This window comes from Paralichthys olivaceus, chromosome 20 (genome assembly GCF_024713975.1).
Source record: "Paralichthys olivaceus isolate ysfri-2021 chromosome 20, ASM2471397v2, whole genome shotgun sequence".
NCBI classification, from domain to species: Eukaryota; Metazoa; Chordata; class Actinopteri; order Pleuronectiformes; family Paralichthyidae; genus Paralichthys; species Paralichthys olivaceus.
In genome coordinates, this window is record NC_091112.1 from 9,477,297 (window position 1) to 9,490,425 (window position 13,129).

The 13,129-nt window shown below is 42.9% G+C and overlaps 2 protein-coding genes across 14 annotated transcripts in view; both read left to right on the forward strand.

The window, feature by feature from the left end:
• Positions 1 to 36: 36 nt before the first annotated feature.
• LOC109631665 (brain and acute leukemia cytoplasmic protein) lies at positions 37 to 2,873 on the forward strand. Its single transcript, XM_020090540.2, has 3 exons — positions 37 to 492; positions 772 to 896; positions 1,678 to 2,873. The coding sequence occupies exons 1-3, from the start codon at positions 354 to 356 to the stop codon at positions 1,801 to 1,803; spliced, it is 390 nt and encodes a 129-aa protein (XP_019946099.1). The 5' UTR covers positions 37 to 353; the 3' UTR covers positions 1,804 to 2,873.
• Positions 2,874 to 4,344: 1,471 nt separating this feature from the next.
• Positions 4,345 to 13,129, forward strand: part of spire1a (spire-type actin nucleation factor 1a) — a 28,380-nt gene continuing 19,595 nt past the window's right edge. For 9 of the 13 annotated variants that reach the window (XM_069515928.1, XM_069515931.1, XM_069515930.1 and 6 more), the window contains exons 1-2: positions 4,364 to 4,856; positions 8,746 to 8,777. In XM_069515928.1, coding sequence (XP_069372029.1) covers positions 4,508 to 4,856; positions 8,746 to 8,777 — 381 coding nt within the window. In that variant the 5' untranslated portion in view covers positions 4,364 to 4,507. Of the gene's footprint in view, positions 4,857 to 8,745; positions 8,778 to 13,129 lie in introns of all 13 variants that reach the window. The other 4 variants (XM_069515933.1, XM_069515935.1, XM_020090818.2 and 1 more) reach the window with 1 other exon arrangement.

A 13,129-nucleotide genomic window follows, 5' to 3' on the forward strand; every position in this document is an offset into this window, starting at 1 on the left:
CACACACACACACACACACACAGCCAATCAGCATTCAGACTGGATGCAGGCTTAACCCCCACCCCCCTGTGATGACGCAGGAAGCTGTGGTGTGTGTTCATGCTGCTCAGCTGTGTGTGTGGAGGGAGGACAGCGGCATCAACCCTCAGCAGCAGCAGCAGCAGCATCATCATCTCCGGCCGATGATGGAGTCGGGTCCACGGGCAGCGCTGCAGTAGAGGGCAGCAGGAGCAGGAGGAGGAACAGGAGGAGGAGGAGGATGAAGAGGAGGATGATGCCGCGGCTGTGCTGAGACACGAGCCCGAGCGGCGCTGTGTTCACTCCGTGTCCAGCTGCGGCGTCACCTGCCGTGGATGATTTTCCCGATGGGTTGCGGAGGGAGTCGGGCGGACGCGATCATCGAGCCGAGGTACCACGAGAGCTGGACCAGGGAGACGGAGTCGACGTGGCTCACCAACACCGACATAGACACTCCTCTGCCGGTGGCGAACAGTAAGACCCCCCTCTTTATTTATCTATTTACCTTCACTGTAGGTGCCACAGGCCACATTACACCCAAAATCCATCCTGTGCTGCTCTGTAATACGAGCAAAGATCACAGATAGGATCCAGTGAACCATTCAAAACACAACTACCCAGCTGTCAACTCCCTGACATGGCAGTTTTGTTGTTATCTTCAATGTGTGTGTGTGTGTGTGTGTGTGTGTGTGTGTGTGTGTGTGTTGTGTGTTGTGTGAAATAATCCAGCAACCTTAACTGTGGTCCTTCCAGGTAAAGCTCTGGAGGCCGGTCTGAAAGAGAAGAGGACGGTGAACACAGGGACCCAGTGTGGGAAGCAGGGCCTCAACACCTCCGGCTCCAACCACCAGAGGAGACCCAGACGCTCCCTGAGTGATGTAGGTGTCACCTGCAGGTCTGACAGCATGTGACCGTTCTGCTTTTAACACCATCACTGTATTTTTACATAGCTTCAGTCTTGCCCTGCAGAGTCAGACGCAAATTTCAATAGGAATTTGACTCCAGAATGTACAAAAACACGACAGCTTCCTCATATCGTCTCTAAACTCAGTGGGATAAATGTGCAGAGGTACGATGGAAGCCAGATTTCAAAAATATGCATACATCTATACACTTTCTCCAGGGAGAAGCTTGAACCAATCCCAATAGACATTGGGTGAGAGGTGGGGTACAACATGGACAGGTTGCCAGCAAATAGCAGGGCTGACATGTGGGACTTTTTACAGGGACACACATAAAGACACTCATGCACACACAGAAAAATCTTGAGAGATAAACACACTAAAGACAATCTGCTCCTAGAATACAAATATATGGGTTTTAACAGAAATGCAATAGAGATTGAAAGACTCTTATTCCACAAGTCTTCGATTCAGATGGGATCTGTTTTTCAGGATTATGTTACAAATGTTTTTTCGTCCTTTACAAAACTTATATAATAATTCAAAAAGATCTCTAAAGTCAATTCCTTTGGCTGAACAAACAACAATTTTCAGAATTGAATTTAACCTTCCACTTATGGGCTTCAACAATTCAATGTTCAGTGACTCAGTGTGGCCTGAGTTGTCCAACTTTGCCCACTCACTTTCTGTCCAGTCCAGTTAGTTGACATTTAAATGAAGTGACCTTCAAAATCCTACGTCTTTGTTTGTTCTACAGCAAGCTGCTCGTGACTCCAAAAGGAGGGCGTCAAAGGAGGCCACCGTTGTGTCTAAGGATGGCCAGTCTGTCAACATCAACAGCAGCGAGGAAGCTGAACCCGGCAACGTGTGTGACGAGAGATGAAGAAGAGACGAAACTGTGGGAGGAGAAAAGATTGGCCCAAGCTGTGAGCAGTTTACCAAAAGATGGGAGGGTGGTTTTTACGGATGTGTGCGGATGACGTTTGCAAGCTCATGACTGCTAAGCTCAGTGATTTACAACAAAAGCACCTACATAATGTCTCCATCCAAAGATCTCGGGATGCTGCATCTTTGCTGTGCCATTGCGAATGCATGTGAGAAGCAGAGAGTGGTCCACAAACACTCTCACACCGTGTTTTTCTGCCATGCTTACGGTGCCCGGTCAGGGAACGTGTCGCCGTGTGAAGTCAGTTTTGCGAAAAAGAAAAAAGACCCCACAAGAGCGGGCCGTCCCATATGCACATGATAATCACAATCTGCACATCAAATGTAATCTGTGTGGGGCCTTCCTCAAGAATTAGCTTCAGTTCTTTGTGCAAGTGTTTTCCTTTCTGCTGCGAATGAAAAACAAAAGTGTGGGAACCAATGATGATGTTTAACCTCAGTCGATGCTGTAAATGATTTTCATTATAGGACAACCTGAAGTGCTGTTTAAGAATCTTGAAGGCTGAAGGCTATTTTTTCCAGCCTTTGCAGGATAAAGAAAACAAACACACCCGCATGTGCCTACAATTCATTTTAAATTTGAACTGCTCCCTTGTTCACTTTGAGAAGTTATTTATTTTTCAAACTTTGTTTAGTGCTGTATTTTTCTCTTACGTCTTCTTTTTATGTGGTATTATTTTACACTTTTTATAACCACAGTGTATTGTAACAATGTGTCATTTGTGTGGCTTATACTGATCTGCATGTATCAATCAATCACAAATTGATTCTGCATTGATGACAAATAAGTCTGTGCACAAATATAACATTAACCAGTACACATGATAACAGTTCAAGATGGAGCACCAGGTTGTTCTACAGCCACCAGGTGGCGCTGTTGACAAGCTGGCATCTTAATAATGAAGGATCCACAAGAGGACAACAACAAAAGCCTCTCAAAGAGAACTATTCATTTATTTCTTCAGTTCATCTCTGCTGGAAAGTAAATTAAAGTCAATCTGTTGCTCACGTCTTGTCAGTGTTTTAACATTTGATGATTGTGTTCTCGCCAAGTGTTCACTGAGATGATGATGATGATGATGATGATGAAACTTTGTTTTTTTTGATGGAAAAGAGAATTTAAACTTTACCAAAAAAGATCCTCCACAATTTTCCGTCTTTGTATTAAAATTGTTGTCAGCTTCTGGAGTTGTAGAACCAAAAAAAGTGACATTTGCCATAGTTTCTCATCGGCCACAGGCAGAGGCTATTTATTAATTATGTTTGTATGGACTTTTATTAATAATGGATGTGTTGGACTCAGATAAATACATTTAGATATACATCTATCCCCTTTTCTTTTCCCAAGCTCCACAATCACATGAGTTGATTGGAGTAATTTTATTTTTTTGTCTTACATACTAATTCTTACAGCAAGAAGCTGAACCAGGGAAGTTTGTATCTACCCATTTAATGTAGGTTAGTTTAAAAACCCCATTGAAAATACAACATGACAATTTAATAGATTGACAAGAAATGTACTTTATTTTAAATTGATTTTCAGTCTGTGGCTGATGGTGTAATATGGTGAACTAGATTATTAATGACTAATTTGTTCAGTACAATGGTACAATTCATTGATGCTCTGACGAGAGGAACAGTGCAGTCAGGAGATGGAGCTGTGCTTAGCAAAATGCATGTGGCTCAGTGAGAAGTAGCGGAAGTTGCCCACTTGTGCTGTTGCAGTTATATAACAACATTTGTGAATGCAGTGGTGAAATAAGTACACTAAACAACTTTTATCATTTATTTATTTATTAAAATACTCAATTGACATTATCTAATCTGAAATCTGCAAAACACACTTAAAAGAAAGAAGAATTCACTGAGCCTGGAGCGAGAATTATCAGCACAAGAGACGCTAAGAGGTAAGAAGACGGATGCAGAATTATGTGCAATAGATAAATAAATAATAGTGCTAGTAATACTGCTGTAATCAAGCGCCTCCGAAGGATGCGGCCTCTGAAGGATTTAGACACAGCTATTGTTCGTATTGTTAGATAAAGACAATTGACGGGACAGGGGCACCTCAGCTATTACTTTCTTTTGAGGTTACCATGGTAACAATGGATGGCGTGAGTTGGTTTCAACTTCTTTCCCCTACAAATGGCCCCCGGTGGCTGGATTTGACACTCCGGTTTCACAGTCATCTGTAGTGCTGTAAGCCTCCGAAGGATGCGACCTCTGAAGGACGTGGCCTCTGAAGGACGTGGCCTCTGAAGGACGTGGCCTCAGAAGGATGGGGCCTCAGAATTTAAACACAGCTGTTGTTAGTATTCTTAGTAAAAGACTAGTTTTTTAAGACCACTGACAGGACAGGGGCACCTCAGGGACCAATCAGATTTCAGCACACCTGAAGCTCTCTGGTTTCCTATTGGCTGAGCTTAATGGGTGTGGTTGATAAGCCGCGTATCCGGCGGGCACTTGGACCCAGCAGAGCGCTCCGTGTCTCCCTGTGAACCGTGTGGTGCTCGTCTCTCTCAGCGGGGACACATCAGCTGAGACACGGGGACAAGTCTGACAACTCACCGCTGTGTGGCTCCGACACGTTCAACAGGAAACTCCCCTCTTCTTATGAGGTATGTGGCCACGGTGATGTCAGGATGGCCAAGCGACCGGGCACCGACGACGAGATGCTGACATCGCCGACCCTTCTCCGGGACTTCGCCGCCGAAATGAGCGCCGGGAATTTGTTGAACATGGACTGCGGCGACGGAGCCGAGGAGGTTTCGCTGGAAGAAATCCTGAGCCTGTACAGCCAGCCGATAAACGAGGAGCAAGCCTGGGCAGTGTGCTACCAGTGCTGCCGGACGCTAGCGCTGAGACACCGGAGGAAAAGCCCCAAGTCGGCGGTCGCCTCTGCTGCCGGGTGGCCGCGAAGGATCGAGGGACCCGGGGACGTGAGGATCGGGAGAGACGGCACCGTGGAGCTGCGCTTTGAAGACGGCGCAGGTAAACGAACCGAGCCCGGGCAGGTTATTTACCCCGACACGAGAGCCGAGTCGCCGCGTTTCTACATGACAAAGCCCCACTGTTCTTTTCCAAGCTGCCATTTATGAAGCGTTTCACTCGCAGGCCAGGAGCGGAGCATCCCCACAAAGAGGCCATATTGTTGTGGCTGTCTGCTTCCAGCCATGTGGTGAATGTGTTTACAGACGCGCTTGTTAACGATGCATCGTAGGTCATCGCTACGTAGCTCCTGGGAATCATAATAATAATCATAATAAATAAACACCAGAGAGGCTGTGTTACCATCCTGTTACAAAACAGACAAGGGTTTGTTCTCACAACAGAATCTGATATTTGCATGATAAACACGCTCCGTGTCTCCAGTATGGCTGCTCCGGGTTTGAAATCAAGCTCCTGCAGCAGGTCAGTTAGCTTCAGTAAACATTGGACCATGTGATGCATTGGAACTGCAGAGCACCACGGGAGCCAGGGACAAGCCTGCAGCCGAACTGAAGTGGTCAAAAAACGCTTAACACAAATGAGTCACTGCTGCTAAAAGCCCCATTATTTGTGTCATGTAGATACAGACACACAGGTTGGTGTTGTTAGTGGAGGAAAGGTTCAGTTGTCCAGTGTCTCAATAGCAGGGTGTATCTGCGTGCATCTGATGTTTAAAACAAGGAAATGCACTTTACAGGTCAAAGGTAGCCTGCACACATGCTGCATAGAATTCCTTCACTGAGTTCTGAAGGTCTAGTTTGTGTTCCACCTTTAACTAAACACATCAGAGCTGAAGATATTCAGTAGATAAATGGATCAGTCAAATGTCGGAGTTAATCAGTAGGAAATGACTATAAATCACATGGATTTCAGCTTCGCAAATGTGTTAATTTGCTTGTGTTTATAGTCTCTTATGATAGTAAGGTGAATTACTTTTACATTTTGAAGCGGTGGCAATGTCATAAAAACCAAAAGGAGTTTAGTTTGTCTAGTTTGGACGACTGTAAAAAGTATTTAAATGTAAAAGGCCCATTTTAGGGTAAAGGAAACAAAAATTTGCACAGTTTAGTTGATAACATACTAGTGGAAACATAACTAGGATTATTTTATATTCAGTGTCTGTCAATAGATCCCTTTCACCTAAAATTTAAACATTTGAATTGTAATCCAAGATGAATGGAATTTCGGTTCCCCTCATTTTCTAATATTATGAATCAGCACAATACATTTCATTAAAGTCTATACATTTCATTTAAGTCTAAGACAGTACATACTAAACATTTGATGATTTTATACAGAATGACCAACCTACTAAATCTAGTATAAAACAGTCTCAGATATTAATAAAGCAAAGGGTGCTCTTGTGTAATATAATGTAATTTTGAAAGCATTTTGTCTATTTAAGCTTCAAGCAATGATTATAATCTTGCATGTCAGCTCAGGTGTTCAGTGTAGGTGAACACAATGACTCTGAGCCTCGCACCCTTTCAACTACATTCCATTAATATGTGAGAGATAAAGGTGGGTGTGGGAGGAGGATGTGTGGCAGTCAGCGGAGCCTCAGGCATGAGTTAACGTCCTCTCTCTCTCTCTCTCTCTCATGGGAACCTATTAGCCACCTATCTTTTTCTCTCCTTCCTCTTTCCACTCCCTGTTTATTTCCTCCTCTCACCACCTGACGTCTTGGTCCTGTGCTCCTTCATCTCAGTGTATCAACCTAACCAGAAATGTTTGCTATCTGTGGAAATCACACTTCCAGTATAAACAGACTTGTGTCGTCGCTCAGCCTAAAATAGAACAAATGTGACGATTAGATGCACAGGCTTTGAAAGTCTTGACTGCAGATGAGTTTAGAGATTAATGGAGAAAGTTCTCTTCTGTGCCTCTCTTCAGTTGTTTTTTTATTTTGTTTTAGGTGAGCTTGGCCACGTCTGATTCTTATTAGACCGGGCGATGAGCGAGACCTGAGTCTCATTAAGCCTCCAGTAGCTCTGAGTTTAAAGAAGCTCCGTACACCAGCAGAAAATGTAAGCTTATGCAACCTACGTATATCCTGCGTATATATATATATGAGTCAGTGAAAATGTGTCGTCATGCTTTGGCCGGCACCCAGAGCACCAGAGATCGAGCTCCACAGCCTCTCTGCACTGCTGTTGTGGTCAACTTTCCAGTATTCTCGGCAAACAAGGAAATGTTCATGTTTTGTTGCCTAAGAGAATCACACTAACAAGCAGCACAGAGCCCAAGTCAAGTGTTATCGATGTACTGCTCCTGCTGCAGTCAGATCAATTCACATGAAGAGCGTCAGTGAATGTATTCACTCCCACTCCACGTTGCCTGAAGGAGACTGAATGATGCATCAAGATGAAACTTGTTTACCCCAAGATTTCCAGTGATTCATACCTACAGGAGAGGTTTTTTGTTGATTTGGTGCATGCTATATTTGAACTGAAATAATATTCGTACAGTTAATGTGGTTAATTATCTCATTGAAAGGGTTTAAGTTAGGATGGAGCCTCTAACTTATTTGTTTATTAGATTAGAGGCCAGTGATAGATGAGAGAGAAAGAGAGAGAGAGAGAGAGCTTTCCATTTTTATCTTTTGTCAATACCCGTCTGTAGCTCACTCTTTGTTAAACCTGTCTAACAGCAGAGATGCAGTTTTTTTTTTTTTTGAGAAGCAGAGTCAGGGCGACACTGAGCTCTGCTCCAAATATGCCCGGTGTGATTTGTTTGCTTCAAGGGGAGAAGAGGGCCCTGGCCACGCCACGTCTCCTTCGCTGGGACAGAGGACACAGTGTTTCCCTGATGAGCGTTGCTGCATGACGGTTGATTTGTAGAGACCTGCACAGAACAGCCACAGAAAAACTGCTCAATGATATTTTCTTTTCTTTAAGCTCTGCATAAAAAAAAAACCCACTTCAGTCCTGTATTACTGGAAAAAACATATTCATTTCCTCATGCAATGGAATTCAAACCGGAATGGTACTTCTATTAGCATTCAGGGAAATGTCAGACCTGACCAAAGTGGATCATTTCTTTAAGATGACCTGCTCTTACACTTCTAACTGGTGAAAGTCTGCAGATCTATTGCTCTGTGTACTTTCACCCCTGACGTTAGTCTTTCCAACAGTCATCCTTCATATCGCTATGTACTGATGATAACTCGTCAAATGTTAAAATAAAAAGTTTAATATTTGAATAAGACATCATTTTTGTACTATATAAAAAATCTTACATGACAGGTGTTGATTTATTATATTTTTCATTATATTTGTCTTTTGTCTAATAAAGTAAAGAAAGTACTTGTTTTTCCATCTTGGTTCTTGTACAACAATTTATATTTAAGAACAGGTTTGTAATAGCTAAGAGGCCACATTCAGCCTTAGACACTGAGTCTTAAAAAGGTCACTGTCAAGGTTGAGGTATTGCTTTCTTTATTTTTTACTTTCCATTTTCAAAAGAGGTTACCATGGTAATAATTGATTGCGTGTAATGGTTTTGACGTCTGTCCCCTACAATCGGCCCCCAGTGGCAGGATTTGACACTTCATTTTGCCTCAGGCAGCAGCTTGCAGAGAAAACATAATCATTTATTTACTTGCTGGTTTCACAGTCGTCTGTAGTGCTGTAATCCAGCACTCCAGCTTTTTATCTCATCCTGTGTGGTTCTCACCCGCAGCACGAGAGGTTCAATCTTTTATGTTCTGTAACACCGTGTGACTCGTGTGTGCGTGTTTTCTGTCTGTTCATTGAAAGATGACTTGCAGTACATGAATAAATATTTCATAGGGTGTTTCCCTGGTTGATTGTTACATTAACTACATGCATAAGTAATAATCATCCCTGTTCATGTGTGTAAATAACACCCCTCCTCTGTTCTTTCATTACAGATAAATACACATCGGCCCCCACGTCATTAGAGGTGAGTTCCTCCATTCACTTAACCATCAGTTTTCTGTTGACCACATTCCAGCAGCAACACTCAGCACAGAAAGTACTTTGAAGTTTGGGTGTCAATGCATTATTTAGTTCACTGATCACGCCAACACAGACAAAACAGTTTCACAGCTTGCCCACCATTGATGCAATTAGTGAGCACTTACACCACTAATAGACTGGTGGGGCCGTGAGGAACATGTTTCCACTGAGTAGGAAGACGTTTAAACATCAACTGCTGGTGGAGAGTGGTGGTATTCTTTTTTTCTTGTGTGTAGGGACTATTTGATCTAATAGAGAATTGCTTGTTATGTCACATCAGTACAGTGTAAGTACAGACATGCCAATAAGTATTTTGCCTCCACCGAACAGGTTATGTTTTCGCCCTAGTCCTCTCGTTGGTTTGTTAGTCAGAAGGATTATAGAAAAAATACTTAACAGATTTCCACAGAACTTGGTGGAAGGGTGTGGTATGGGTCAAGAAAGAATCCATTGCACAGATACATACAAAAGGGAGGATCGAGGAATTTACTTTCACTTTCTTGAACATTGGGAGATTAGTTTTTATTTATTTATTTATTTTTGACATTTTCACTATTTTCCCAGGGAATTGTTGTTGGGAGATTCTTCAACATAATCTCAGCTTCTAGCACCGGCAGAGAAAGTTTTGTCCATCACAAATCAGGGTTAGGCACAGTGCATGGCATCCCTTTGGGGTTTTTTTCCCACAGACTGAGCTCTGACCTGTGAGCCTCATGAGTGAGTTCACTACAAATGGCACTCTCCACTTTATTGTGTAGTTATTGTGTGAGCTGCACTCTAATGCAGAAGGGTGCTTTAAGGGAGAGCTCATCTTTGTCCTTCTCCTCTTTTACATGAGTGCTTTACTTTAAAAAAAATTCAACACACACTCAAACATCAGTAACAAAATCACGTGAGGGGGATATGTGGCCAGTGTGTGTTTGGCAAAGCTGGGTACATTATATAATGTTGGGAGGAGAAGTCGCTCTCTTAAGCTTCTTTATGTGTACACAGACTAATTACACAGAGTCCTCTGTCAACTCCGAGCAGCCTGTTCATCCTTCGTGTTTGTCTTGTATTTCATGTGATCTCAGGCATGCACAGCATGTGTATTTTTGCTCGCTCGGAGAAAGAATTCCTGTCAGCTGGCAGTTGAGTGAAATCTCATGGCTGAACTGTGACGACTCAATCATTGAAGTGAAAATGTTTGAGTCTGAGTGTTTTCTCACCTCACACATTAACCTTCTCTGCCACGGTAGTTGATGCTAGTTTGCTGCTCGCATGATGACAGTGCTCAGGCTGTGATACTCATGGCAGGGTGTGTTTGGTTTCATGGAAAGAAATTCTTTCACAATTGTTAGTGCATCGGTGTGTGATGGCTAAACCTTAGGACACACCCTGGTTATTTAAAGTATTTGTTTTGTTTTTTTTTTGTCTTCCTGATCGGCATGTAGCTCAAGTACAGATATAACATGTCACCTGTGTGAGGCAGTGGCTTGTTTTTCGAAATCAGTTGTTTGCCATGCATGCTAAAAAACAAACAATGGCAATGTGGCTGGTAATCTCTGTCTCTGTCTGTCAGTTGGTTCACTGTTGAGGTCAAGATGGAATTCAGAGTCCTCCACAAGTAAATTGTTGCAAACCTGCACATGCCACACCGACATAGCTCTGTGCAGGTAAACAGTCCATGTGGAGAGCACAGAGTCGGAACACATTGACTGAAATACTTTGGCTATTTTTAATCTATCTTCAGTCATATGCAGACAGCTGTGAATAGAGATGAGCCAAATTGTCATATGGACCTAAAACACCTACAAAAAGTATAGCTGTTTGTGTTCTGTGTACAGAAAGGTTCGACTTGTGCGGTAGAAGAAACTAGTCAGACACAGTGTACAGCAAACGAAAGATGGACTCTTGGCTTGGATATCCACTGGCTGTTGCCCCCAGAGGCTAATTCATGATCAGACGATAGCTGATGGGCTCCGAGATTGTCCGATGCATAACCAGGAAGTATCTTAACTGATGAACTGACATGTCATTTTGGACGTTCATAGCTCCTAGTGGAAGATGCCCATTGATAGATAAACCTCTGTGTTTAGCGCTTATAATGGCACATTAACATCAGGGTCCTAAATGATAACGCACAGCAATGCTTTCACACATCTTGGTCCTCGTTGTGTTTTGGCCTGGAGTGTTTGTTGTGTCTCAGTATCTCGTGTGTGTAAGGGAGTCAGCCACTGCCTCCCTCTCTCATACCCCTGCTTCTACACACTCAAGTCATTTGCAGCTAATCACTGGCTTGTGTGGAATTGACCCACTTTCCCTCTCACTTACACCAAAGAACTTCTGTTGGAATAATCATAAAAGATGTCCAACAACATTCTGATTAAGATTCTTACATTTAAACTGGTTGCTGGTCATGAGTTACAGTTTCTTTTTTGGTGCCATGCTGTTATGGTGATTGATGGTGAATGTTTCTAACTGGAAAACAGACTCCATGTGAGACTTGCACCTTCTGTTGCAGCCCACAGCACAAGATTAACCTAGTTTGTCTGCAGTTGAAGATTAAGGTGAGATTAGTTGATAACATACTGTTACAGGTTCTCCAGTTTGCCAGATCTGCTCAGGACTGCGTAGCACAATTTAGGGCCAAGACAATTAGTCGGTTGGCACCATTCACAAGGTTTAAGTCTTGGATTTTGAAATGGATCCTAATAGAGGTTTCTGTCATTTGAGGTTGTTCTTATCAAACTGATGTTTATTCTAGTGTTGATGTTTTAAAAACATCGTGAAATGTAATTTTTGACAGTTGAGACTGGCTCACGATTGCTTGCGTGCATATCTTGCTTGGACCTCGATACCAGAGTTCCAAACCGCGATCACTACTGCACAAACTGTGCCCCCAAATGACACCAGAAGTACAAGATAGGGGCATCTGTATCTTTGAGAAGTGTCAGTTTTCTGCCTGCTTGTTTGTAGATTCAGTTCTGTCAGCAACCCCTGGAGTGACCCCCAGTGTGATCCCTGTCTGCCTGACGTGTACCACTGACCTCTTTATGTTACACTCTGCTCCTAATCCATCAATAGATTTTTGTGACATCAACGGCTTCACTTAAAAGCCCCAGTTTGTATTACAGCCCCAGAGTTGACATTTCTGCCTTTAAAGGCATATTCACAGAAAGCACTAACCCCAAACGAATGCAGTTTGTCGAGTAATCTGAACTAATTGAGTCAGGGTATTTATTTATATCCACAACAGAAGAAACATATTCCTCATTATCTTCTTGTCCAGTCAGGCCTGAGACACGAGTTAAATTTCCTTTGTTAGTCGGCCAAGTTCATGGAGTCATCAGATCTTTTACTCGAGATGTTTTGCAGTAGCTGCCATAGAAAGTCCACGGTGGTTACTGGAATGAGACGAATTGGTTTGTGTGAAGGAGCCAGACTTTCTCCTCTTGTCTTAAAAGCTGCCAATCACATTTGTGTGATGTTCAGATCCACTTTGAAAAGTCACACTAACCCATTAGGAAGAACTATGTTAATTTGCAGCGGATTAATAAACGTTATTGGTGAAATTAAGTCGACTCTGCTGGGTCCTTTTTTTAACAGAATGTTTCTGGGTCCTACAAAATGCTGTGTACGCCATGTGTTGCTGAGACTCTTTAACTCGTGTCTGCAGTCTTACACTTTCATCTTCTATGTCTGTATATCACACCGATGGCTGTGAATCATGACCTGTACTATCATAGGTGGATGCTGAATCCATGGGGACATTTTCTCAGTCCTCAGCTATTTCCAGTTGACTTCAATGGACTTGAATTCAGACTCGACAGTTTTTGGCCACGGACAAGCACAGAGAGCCTTTGACCATGAAGAGATATTTAAAGAGCAGCGTCGTGTTCTGTCTATCCATGAAAGACAGGGAAACGGCGATGCTGCAGACCGGGGGAGGCTGAGCATCTGCTATTGCAGTGAAAAACCTCTAGATTTAGCTGTGGTTATGTAACTGTCTGTGTAGTGATGGCTTTGCTCTACTACTGCAGCAAACGCTGAAGGCTGCTTATCCCACTGCTTTGTGAACTCGGATTGCCATACTCACACTGCAAGGCAACAGTACGATTGCGGTAACCCAAAAATCAGGTCAGTTGCAATGCATGCAAATATGAGCTACTATTCCCTCCCCATCCTGCACCACCTTAAATAAGCAGCACCTCAAATCTGAAGCTGTCTATAGTTCACCAGTTATGTTCATTAGTTATGTTCATTAGACAATAACAGGACTAATCAAATGGTAGAAAATTATTAAATTGGCATAAA